The sequence below is a fragment of the Hibiscus syriacus genome, unplaced genomic scaffold, assembly GCF_006381635.1.
Source record: "Hibiscus syriacus cultivar Baekdansim isolate YM2019G1 unplaced genomic scaffold, ASM638163v2 tig00116962_pilon, whole genome shotgun sequence".
In the NCBI taxonomy this organism is placed as follows: Eukaryota; Viridiplantae; Streptophyta; class Magnoliopsida; order Malvales; family Malvaceae; genus Hibiscus; species Hibiscus syriacus.
In genome coordinates this window covers 5414449-5426777 of record NW_024063488.1, presented here as the reverse complement: position 1 = coordinate 5426777, position 12329 = coordinate 5414449, and the positions used below count along the sequence as shown (strand labels likewise).

At 31.5% G+C, this 12329-nt stretch overlaps 1 protein-coding gene across 1 annotated transcript; it reads left to right on the top strand.

Annotated features, from left to right (window-relative positions):
- The first annotated feature begins 9337 nt into the window (after window positions 1-9337).
- Window positions 9338-11212, top strand: LOC120189994 (WRKY transcription factor 71-like). Its single transcript, XM_039193130.1, has 3 exons — window positions 9338-9888; window positions 9983-10126; window positions 10500-11212. The coding sequence occupies exons 1-3, from the start codon at window positions 9458-9460 to the stop codon at window positions 10876-10878; spliced, it is 954 nt and encodes a 317-aa protein (XP_039049061.1). The 5' UTR covers window positions 9338-9457; the 3' UTR covers window positions 10879-11212.
- Window positions 11213-12329: the final 1117 nt, after the last annotated feature.

The window sequence follows — 12329 nt, the reverse complement described above, 5'->3', positions numbered from 1 at the left end:
CGTTACAAATATTATGCAAAGCTCCAACTTAACTTAGGGGCTGTTTGTTTGACTCTGAATGGAATCATTCAGCGCTGAATGTTGAACCGTTCAACATTCAACGTATTTGATTTGCACCTCTAAATGATTCAGTGCTGACTGATTCAACAAAACAGTGTTGAATGATTCAGCATCAAAGTACATTCTGAATGATTCAGAGACATTATCAAACATCATGTCACGTTCAGAGCTAATTTATACAGAGCCTCTGAATCATTCAATATTTGAACCATTCAACATTTGAATCATTCAGCGCTTAATTATTCTGAAGTAAACAAACAGCCCCTTAGTTTTGTGACGGAAACCATGAAATATAGCTTATTAGTCATTCTTTCCAATGTTACGGAAAAATAAAGAAATTAAATTTAAGAGAAATCGACCAAACATACAGCAAAAGGGAAAAAAATAAAGTCAAATTTGGAAAATTATCAAAATAAGCAATTCCATGTGCTTTGTTCCTTCACTGTCATATGAATTCCATACACGTTTCTAACATTTTCTCAATGCAAACCCCACTATAAACCCTTCTTTTAAGTAAACGACTGAATGGTCAAAAAAGACTTTATTTATTCATATATTACTGAAGTGGCTTTAATTATCATTAATATGTAAATTATTCGTTAAACAGTGAGATTCAATATAATTGCAAAATAAAAAATATGTTAAATGATAATGTAACTCGTCAACAACTGCTACAATATGGCAAACTTGGCGTAACGTAAACTTCGTTGTTTAGAGAAATTGAGAACTACTTGTTCCTCATTGTACCAGTCCAATCAATATTTATGATGTTGAAGCTTCTAGTGTTTAATAACTAAATTATTTTTTCTATTTTGATACCTTAAATTTTATTATTTTTCAAAATCATATTTAACATTTAGTTTAGATTTCATTTTTGTATCAACTGTTAAAAACTTAACGATAATATTAGCGTATCACCATAAGGTAATGTTATGTCAGCATTAAAAAAAATTAAAACAAATGTCACATCATCAATTATGCTATTTTTTTATTGGTGGTATATCAAATTAGAATCTAACCTAAATGTTACATAAAATTTTTTAAAAAAAGTTAAAATTTAGGTATTAAAACAAAACAAAAATAATAATTCAGGTATTAAACTTATAGTTTACTAGTTACCCTATTTTCTATGGTATGAATATAATTATTAAGAATGATGGGATTAATAGTAAGATGGAACATATATATAAAATTCTACTTTAATATTTTTAAATTAAGGGATAATTTTGCAAATTTTAAAAAAATAACTAAATAAAGGGGTCGACGTAGACAAATATTTTTTTCTGTGTAAACACCTAATCAGAAAACCTGTCCTCTTCAAAATTCATAGGGACACTCAATATTTTGCTATGCTTACTTTATGTCGACATGAAAAATAATGCAAAAGAAGTAGAGAAATGGAAAGATATGATAGTGAATTTAATAATTATATTTTTTGTTAAATAATCATTATACTTACTTGGAATTCATATTTTTTAAGATTTTTATCTACCTTTTATGTTTTTTTTTATTTATTGTTTCTTTTCCATTTTTATTTTTTTTATTTCGAAAAAAAACAGATGGTGGCACTTGATTCGCCTACATCATCAATTTTTGTTATTATAAAAACTAGTGAGAGACTGTGGCAAAGGATGGGAAAAAATCAAAAATGAGAATTTTCCTTTTCGAATGAAAAGAGTTTTAATTTTATTATTATTATTATCATTAATTTTCTTTTAAATATTCAATTTTTTTGACTTGAGATATCATATAATATATATTTTTATATTAATTTTTGCCTTTTATTTATTTTTTTTAAAATGAAAATGAGAAAGAAATTCAACGTCCGATATAATATATTCTGTTTAAAATAATAACAAAATTTCCTTTTTTTATTTTATTTTGATATTTTTATTGTGCTCAAATGTTACAACATACAATCGAACTTGTGAGTAGAATTATATAGTGGACCTAAACCATAAAGATATAAAAAAATTACAAACAATACAATTGAATAATTCTACCCAAAACCAATAATTGCAACATTTGGTTAAACTAATAAGTGAATATATCATGACCAAATTGAAATTTAGAGTATAAAAATCTCAAAATTTAATATTATCATTAATCTAATGCCTAAATTTGTTATTTCGGATTTTTTTTAAAAATATGTTAACGTTATTAAGGATCAAGTAATTCCATAATTCCAAAAACCATTCATATGCATAAAAAATAATCAAATTAGTATCTTCTCTAACTTGTGTTCCTCATGCAACACCCTCAGACCGATACAGGTGACCGATCCGATTCGGGATGTCATATTAGGGTCACCGAAACAACTCAAACTGAAAATCCTGAAAAGTTTAAATTTTTTGTTAATCTATTTAAAACTATAAAATAATTTGTAGATAAAATACAAGTTCAAAAAATCAATTATATATTAAAAATAGAATTCAATAATATCCAGTAATAAAACAAGTTTCAGACTCGAATATAAAAACAGAATACAACCTTCATACCCCCTAATTATATGCACAATACTCCGCAAGCAACGCCAGTGGAACTCCTTTACTGATGTCGGTAAAAGTACATGATCAAACTCTTTAACTGGTAATTAACAGAGTGAGCTTTGGAAAGCTCAGTAATACAAAACTACCAAATGAATGCAAAATGTCATCGGGTATATAGTAATTCAGATCTCATTAGTTAAGTCTTTAGTTACGAACATGAATTTACAGTCTGAATGAAGTATTTAGAGAGAGATAGATTCAGAATATTGAATTGGGGAGTCTAATGTGTTCCAACAAAACAGAGAAATGTGTACAAATCCTTTAAAAATATTAGTATTTTAAAACATATTTTAAAACCACAATAATACCCTCTAATCGAACACCGGTATAAAGTTCCCCAAAACTGCATCCATAAGGACTTACCCTAGGCCCGTTGGGCGTAGGTGCCAACCTAAGAGAGCACCTTGGATCCATAAGGTCTTACCCTAATCGAAGCGTAGGTGCCCACCTGAGGGGTGTTCCCTCAGGCCCATAAGGACTGTTCCCTCAGGCCCATAAGGACTTACCCAATAAATATAGCAGATGAGCCACCCTAAGAGAGTACCTTAGGGTTCATAAGGTCTTACCACTAGGCCTATTAGCCCAGCAGCCCACCCAAGGGTCACCTTAGGTCCATAAGGAATTACCAACTTGATCGGTGTTGAACCTGCATAAGAAATTACCAGCTTGATCGGAGCTGAACCTGCATACTCCAGAATTCTACCCAGACAATATCCCAATAATCGGTTCATACAGTAAACAGTAGATTACATGATCCATAAATCAGGAACGATTATATTTTTCAGTGAAAACAGGTAACCAAAAAACACATATCATGTAGTCATAGTTCATAAACAGTAAATCAATACATTAGTAAGTCAAAAACTTTGGTAAATCACATTTCAGGATAGATAAAGTAATCATATAGCACATAGGGAACACACTAGAGCATCCAATTATTTTTCAGAGGTACTTAGCAATTATTAAGTGAGGGAAACACGAAACTTCTGTAAACTAATTGAATTTCAGAAATGATATCCCTATAAATAGGGGTTTGATAGCTAATTGATTCATCAATCATTCAGGAAGTGACTTATCAAGATCATAGTATTCAGATGTGTCAACAAGGAATTTAGGAATTATCGCATCAAAATTTATTTAAGATTCCTAAAGTGATTCCATCAATTAGGCTTACAAGGACATTTTCGCCATTTGATTCCTGAGAAATTTGATAAATCTTCATAATAAGGGTTTATAGCGGTTTTACATAATTATAGAATTCAAGCATCTTAACAAGTTTTCAATTCCAATCGCACTATAGAATCGAACTGATCACCTTCAGAACCATCTTTGGACGGATGATGAGGATACAAACAAGTATTTAAGCGGTATTGAAATACTTCATGTATTGTAATAGTATTAGGGATGATCGACCTACTTAAGTCATACTCTATAAACCTCAAGGGTGTTACATCATTTAAAGCTTCACCAGTATCTTCAGAAGTTATCCAAGGCATTCCCTTAATCCAAGTCATGAGGGTATTTATGTCATTTTGGTATTCGAGGTTGATTTATTCATTTCAGAACTTGAGGGTGTTTAGTCATTCCAGGGCTTAAAGATGCTTTGAGTTATTTTACACTTCAGAGGTATTTTGGTCATTTCCTTCAGTCTAGTCTTTCTATTTAATTCAAATTTTTGAACAATTCAAACATAAATAGTACTCCAGATGTTTTAGTCTTTAGGTGTTTGTTGATAAATCAATAATTTTAGGTCTTGTGCCTTCTCAGAGGTTAGGATTTGATTATCAGTGACTTTCTGAACATATCAGGAATTTAACAGGTGAATCAGTAGTTTGTCGAATTAAATATGAATTCTGAGGGTACTTTCACTATCAGGGTCAGTCCGAACCATTTTTACCTCATATGGGTAATTTCAAAATTTATAAACCAGATGATTTCGGTATTAAAACTTTTAGCGAAAATAATTAGAATTTAAATATTCCGAGGTTGATTGATTTATAAGTTAATCACTGAACTTAAAATTATTTCTTATCAATCTTTTAGTATCTTATACTTGTAATTTGAGTCTTATTCAGTTTATTTACTTTTCATCGCATTTGTATCGAGTTTGGAAATATATTAATTATACATTTGTACCAATCATATTTATATATGCATTAACCAATACCAACATGTTCCATAAAACATGTATAAGGTAGTAATATATTACCTTGATTTTCGAGTCATTTCGATCGATCACTTAACTTCATTAAATCGCTTTCGAACTTTAATCCAATGTCCAAAAATATCTTAGATATAAACAAAACGAATTTCATCCTAAATGAAAGCTAATTGCGAAAACGAATCGAATTAAAAGATAAAATGCTGAAAAATAGCTTATCAATATTGCATTTGGCGAAACAGACTTCAGATTCGGACTCAGGGCGTCAAAAAATATAAAAAATGACTTTTCGGGAAAAATTGACATTTTGGTCAAAGTCAACAGTCAACGTACAAGTTAACGGTCAACTATCAGACCAAAGTCAACGATCCAGGTCAAAGGTCAATAGGTCAGACCGATTAGTGTTGACTCGGTTTGGTCCAAGTTGACTCAAAACGATTCAAGAAATCTCGCAGGACCACGAACAAGCCTCACGTACGCTGGACCACATTCAAACATATGCAAAAAAAATTAATTTAACAACCACAAGACAACGAAACAATCAAATAAAGGCGACGAGAAGCTTACCCACGGCGAACGGCGATGAGATAGATTCGAACGACGAACCCGGTCGGAATCTCCTGGGGAGTTCAATGGCAGCGGCGTGGGGACGATCGTGGCGACCAGAAAATGTGTTTAATCGAGGCAGTGGGGGTTTTTTCGGTGGATCTTTAAACGCCCATCCACGATGATCGACGAGCGTTTAGCATCGGGTGTGGCTGAGGTAACTTCGCGGCAGCCTGACGTTTCGATTGGAGGTGGCGGTGACTTGCACCGCCAGTCGGAACGGAAAGCGACGAGGAGAGCGACGAACAGGTGAGGGAAGGTGTTGAATTTGCATTGATCATGCTTTTATGTAGAAAGAATTATTAGAGAAACTTGGAATTTTGGTTGATGTCATGGATGAGTTAACTTCCTCTAAGCTAATTATTGTTACGATGTCAGCAAGTTAAAAAGAAATAATGATTTTGTCACTCCGCAACTAACGATTATAAAGTGGGTAGATTTCTGTCATTCCATATTAGATAGAGAATGGACCTTTACCCTTTGAATATTTGATTACTACACTCAATTAAATAATGAAATGGAAAGAAAAGCAAAATACACATTGGAAGGAGTCAATAGTCTTTTTCTTATACAACTTGGTTTTAATATCAAAATATACCCTTAAATAATTTTATAACTTTTCTAAACTATTCGATGGAAATATTTTATCTTATTAGAGATGTTTATGAATCCTATCAAATTCAAAATAATTTTTAAATTTACTCTATTTTAATTTAAATCATCAAGAAGCTTAAGTAATCTTAAATTCTTATATATTATTTTTAGTTTGAATTAGATGGAACCTATGGAAACGAGTGAACAACTTGACTTCTAATATATGACAAAGGTTATTAAGGTTCATCTCTAAGCAAACAATTAGCCACAAATTACGGCTCTATTATTTTATTTTATTTTATTTTATTTTACAAAGGCTCCATTAATTAATTAGCTTTTAATTAGTTTATTAATTATTATAAGTTGATCTCATTTAAATCGTCAAGTAATCAGAGGTGGTTTTTTTTGGCACTATACTAAATTAAAATTTATAAAAATATTAAAAAAAACGTTTTGATCATTAAAACAGAAAGAATTAACTCAAATCGAGTATCACAACATTAAGAAAAATGTGATTTTTAATTTAAATTTGAAATAAATAAAAAAAGTGGGTTTACTGTTTGATGCTTATGAAGATGCATGTGCACAAGTTCCACTCTTTGTTCAGGTGGTGTGAACCTGATGATTCTAAACAAAACAAATACTTTACGTTTTAAAGCAACCTTTTTGGCATTTAATCTTTATTTTTTTTCAAAGCTTGATGTTTCTGACATATTCTTTTGTAAAACTGATGAGTTTGGTCTGTCTTGTTGTAATTTCAGTGCTGTCGCTTTTTACTTTCCACTTTGAGTTTATTCATAAATCGTGTATACCATCCAGTATAAAATAATTACTTTCAGAACTTTCTGTTGGGTTAATAAACTATTTAGTACTTGAGTTTAGTTTCAATATGTAATTTGATACTTGAGAGTTTTTTTTGTCCCAATTTGATATATAAGTTTGACTTTAAAATTCAGTTTGGTATCCAAACCAAACAATCTAATGAATATTTGACACATGTGCTTTAAGTAAAAAAAAATACAGTACATATTTGGAACAAAATAAAGTTTATGTACTAAATTAAACGTTGAAGCTAAATCCGAGTATTTAAATGCAATGATAAAACCTCAAGTACCAAAATGAAAAAAATTAGGTATTAAATTGAACATTAAAGTCAAATTAAAGTCTCAAATTGAGACCCAAAGAAAAACTCAGATACTAAATTGGACATTAAAGCCAAACTTATGTACCAAATGATATATTAAACCTTTGTGATTTAGAATTTCAAGAAAGCTTGCTGTAGAACCAACATATAGTAACCCTATTGCACTATGTTTAAAGATTATTTCATATAAAAGTATAAAAAGACAAATAACATTAAAACTAATTTAAAATAAAAATATTTTAACTAAATGGATGTCCAATTAACTCATATACTAAATTCAATCAAAATAAATAAATAACTTATTATTTATTTAGTTAAATAGTATAGTAGGAATTGCAAAAGGAATGAAATGTGGAGACGAAGTAGTTGGGAGGAATGTGGAATAGCGGCAGAATTGGGCATTTAACAAAAAGTAGATATTAGTAAACATCAATGGGATGACTACCAATGAACCACTCGTGGTATTTCTTGGTACTGCAGTTGTGTATACATAAATACGATAGATCAATCACTTGCATAAATTGGCGGTCTTAAAAGCCAAATTGGGCAACAACTCTTCATTAACACCCTCTTCCATTAGCGGCAAACGCCATTAATTCAAAGCTATTATTTGATCTCATCCATTCTACCTAATTTCAATGGACGGCATCGCGGGCGAATGGACGGAGCCAATCACCCTTTATTTATTACCATAATGGCCTTTTTGGCCCTTTAGTTTTGTCAGCTTAGTCATGTTAGTCCCTCTATTTTTATTTGTGATTTTTCGCTAAACTTTTATTTTTATTTAATTGATCCAAACATAACTGAGAAATAATGATGATGTTCTTTTCTTTTTGAAATGTTGAATCTAACTTTTTTTTTCGTTTTAAAAATATTAACAATTACAAAAAAAAATGTGTTATAAGCATTTTGTAAGGATAAATTAATTAATTTTTTTTGAAGAAATGACAAAAAATTGTAAATAGTTGACAACATATTTATTTATTTCAAAATGAATTTATATTCATGAAGTGAGAATATATTTTATATAAATACATATTATTAATGAATGATTATAAGTTAAATGATAAATAAATGATTTTTAAATTTTTAATAAAATTATGCTTGTATTTATAATATAATATGCTAGTAAGAACAATTGAAATCGATTATTATAATACATAATCAAATTAATAATATATATAATAAATTTAAATAAATCGTACATAATAAGATTTAAATCAAAATAATAGAAATTCAAACTCATATACTTACGTATTTTTATTTTTCGTTTTCCAGATTATTGGAGAAATACATTCTAATGTGTTTTTGGTTGAGGAAATTTGTATGAAGCTCTCCAGACGTTGTCTTTGAAAACGTTGCCATGAGGAAGGTGGGGGCCAAAATGGAAAGCAAAGGGCAGAAGTGTGGATGACGTTAGGGTAGGCATAAGCATAAGGATAAGGAGCAAAGGTCTCCCCCACGTGCCGGATGTTGGTGGTGGCTAGGTCAAATGCCGGTGCCAATAATGCCACGTGTATGCCTAATATTCCAAAAAACTATCAATTAGTTCTTCAAGTTTGAATGTTTGACCGTTTCATTTCATCATCCCCTATAAAGGCATCCTTTGATTATAACCCCTTACTGGTATCCTTCGCTGACTTTTCCTCCACCTCTCCACGCTCCATTCCAGCGAGAGTCTCCACTCTCCTGCCTTTTTCCCCCTTATCTTTTAGATGATCAAGTGTTTCCAAAGCGGAGACTTTAATATTTCAAGATTTCTTAATTTATATCAATTCCCTTCTATTATTACACTTTTTTCAAGATCCCATGATATTCTTGTAATATTCTGTTTGTAGAGTATCTTGTTTGCCCAAAATCTCATGCTTTAGTTTTTCTTATTTAATCTGATTATTTTTTTAATTTGAAGAGTACTGTACTGTTTCTATTTCTTTTGATCAAGTGATGCGTTCCATCTAAAACATATATATATATAATAGATTTTTTTAATATAAATCAAAGAGGGGCCAAAGATCGAGTAAAAAGTGTGGGTCAGGGCTGAGTAAGACTGGAAATGTTTCCATACTAGAAGCCACTTTTTGCTCCTCCATTGGAAGATGTTTTGTCAAACCTTTCTTTATACAGTGGTTTCTATCTCCCTATCCTCCTATCTTATCATCCTGACTTTTTTTTATACAGATATTATATATAATTCAAACAACATAAAGATATATGAAACCCTTAAAATCCAAAACCAAAAGCATTTGAGACCCCGGCTCTCAAAGTTTTGGTTTTTTTTCTCTCACCTCCTGCCGCTTGAAGCTTCTTTTCCCTCTTTTTGTGCTTCGTGTTCATAATTTCTCCATGTCGGATCATGGCTTTAGAGACTTCTACTACCATGCGAGTGCGTTCAACAATGATCACGATCAGCAAAGTTTTGGTGGTGAAACTGATAGCATATATAGGGCTTCACTATCCTCGGTTGATCCTTCGTACATGAGCTTCACTGATTCTTTACACAGCACTTCCATGGACTACGGTTCACTTGAAAAAGCTTTTGGTCTGTCACCGTCATCGTCGGAAGTGTTTTCTTCGGTCGAAGGAAGCAGCCGGACTATGAAGCAGCAGGTCGGTGTGGAGGATTTAGTAGGTAATACCGGTGAAGTTATGGGAACTCCTAATTCTTCTATTTGTTCTTCCTCAAGCGAGGCTGGCTGTGAAGAAGATTCAGACAAGACTAAGAAAGATGGGCAGCCGAAAGGATCAGAAGATGGAGGCGAAAGCTCAAAGAAAGGGTAAATTAACTATGCCTTTTCGCTTCATTTACATGATATCGGTAACTGATCCAAGGGTGTAAGTGTAATTATCTGTGTTTATTGTATCTAACAGGAAAAAAGCGAAAACGAAAGGAGAGAAAAAGCAAAGAGAACCACGATTTGCTTTCATGACTAAAAGTGAAGTTGATCATCTTGAAGACGGGTATAGATGGAGAAAATATGGTCAAAAGGCCGTGAAGAACAGCCCATATCCGAGGTTTGGTTCTTTCACTACCTTAATTCACAACCAAAGCACATGTCGTAAATAATCGTTATCTTTTAGACAATGAAAAAACACTGCAAAGCCATGTCTGAAACCTTGATCTTTGAATTACATCGCCCCCTTCTTTTGACTACACCAAGAAGAAGAGTCAATATATGAAACTTAACCCGCAAGCAATAACTTGAGGGTTTCAGTTTGCCTTTGCAAGTTACTAAAATTATACTTTTTCTTTTCTTTTCCTTTTTGTTTGATGCTCTCTATTTTAACATGAATAGACTTTGTTGGAAAACAAACACATATTTGTGCAGCTTCTTTATCACTAAGTTACATTTCTGTTTTTTTTTTCAAAAAAAAAAAATCAATGCAGAAGCTACTACAGGTGCACTACTCAAAAGTGTACGGTGAAGAAAAGGGTTGAGAGGTCGTTCCAGGATCCGTCGACCGTAATCACAACATACGAAGGCCAACACAACCACCCACTTCCGACGACACTGAGAGGAAGCGCAGCTGGGCTATTCCCGCCTTCGATGTTAACCCCATCGCCACTGGGGGCGCCAAGCTTCCCACACGAATTGCTCATGCATATGCCTAATTATCATCATCAGATGAATAACCAAGCCGTTGCTGGTTCCATGTTTGCTCAAAACGTTAGCCCTTTTCAGCAGTACGCCCACCAACACCAGGTTCCAGACTACGGACTTCTTCAAGACATGGTTCCTCCCAAGTTCCTTAAACACGAACCATGAGTCAACCAACTCCCTTCACTGTGTATGTATATATACATATATATATAGTATGTAATTTTGCTACTTTTATTACTAGATTCATCTAACTTCTCTCTAGAGCCTAAGAATTATTCTTCAATTACTGGTCTGAAAGGGCCTAACACCAAGGACTAGACGGGAGTGAGATTTTTCTTCTTTTTTCCCCACTTATAACTTGGGTGAGTCTGTTACATAGATTTAGAGGAAGAAACTCTATTGATTATGGTTTGTTTTTGAAGAACAAGAAGCCTGGTTTTAAGAGGATTTGCAGACTTGTAATACTGGATTAATTAAAGTTATTGCATTTTTGTATGCATGTTTGTTTATCATTATCGTTGATGGAATTATTGGTGCAGAATTTGAAAATTATAAATTAATTTACTATATCAACATTTATATATAGCTTGTAATAGCTTAAAAACGTAAATATCGGACAGTTACATGAATTGTTTGATCCAAATTTTCATGGCAAATGACCTAACATTCCCTTAATTTGATATATATATATCATGATCGTTTTATAAAGTAAGTACAAAAAAAATATTATAACCATAAATATACAATCAATGTACGCGACATTTGACGTATTATTTATATTGTTATATTTGACTTGAGAGACGTGGAAGCTACGTTTTCAGTCAAGTCTTGAACGAAATTATTGGAGATTAGTTTCGTGTTGAGATCACCAAATTCAAGGGTATCAAAATAATACAAACCATATAACTCAAATATAAATAATAAAGTATAAAACAAATAATATTGGTGATTAAGAGATTTGTTGTTATTATTTGAGGTATCGGATTTGAGTATCGTATATAATAAAAATATGAACGTTCATTGTCAAATGATTAAAAATCTTTAAATAAATATTACTTTATAATCATCCCAAATTATTTAAAATAAAAGAAACGTGGTGCTCTTTTTGTTTAATATTTTCTATCTAGATGAGTAAAAGAGAAATTTAGTTCTTAATGATTATTGAACCCACAATTTAAGAGAAATGAGATGTATTACTAAGAATTTTCAATCATTTGCTCTAGAAATTATTGATTGATGTAATTTTTTATTTTTTACGATCACTATAAACATTAATATTATTCCAATAAAATAGTGAGAAAATAATAATATTAATAACAATTATTATTGTTAATAGTTCTGAAAATAACGTTTCAAAAAGTATATCCCGATGCCTTCTTAGCATGTTCCATTCTTTTCTTCCACACTATTAAAATAATCGATCGGTATACATAGAAAATATAATTAATTTTTATAATAAACGTTGAATTCACCTGTCTGCAGATATGGCGACTTATATATATATATATATATATATATATATATATATATATATATAAAGGATGACGATTATCCCTGTTGCATAATTAGGGATGGTAAACAGGTGAGTCGGTTGCGGATACCCCTCCACATCTCCA

What these genes read in the sequence shown, in the direction of transcription:
- LOC120189994 (XM_039193130.1), top strand. Translation starts at nt 9,458, where the DNA reads ATGTCGGATCATGGCTTTAGAGACTTCTACTACCATGCGAGTGCGTTC. An exon ending in GGCGAAAGCTCAAAGAAAGG is followed by an intron (nt 9,889 to 9,982) that starts GTAAATTAACTA and finishes TGTATCTAACAG; the next exon opens with GAAAAAAGCGAAAACGAAAG. An exon ending in AAGAACAGCCCATATCCGAG is followed by an intron (nt 10,127 to 10,499) that starts GTTTGGTTCTTT and finishes AAATCAATGCAG; the next exon opens with AAGCTACTACAGGTGCACTA.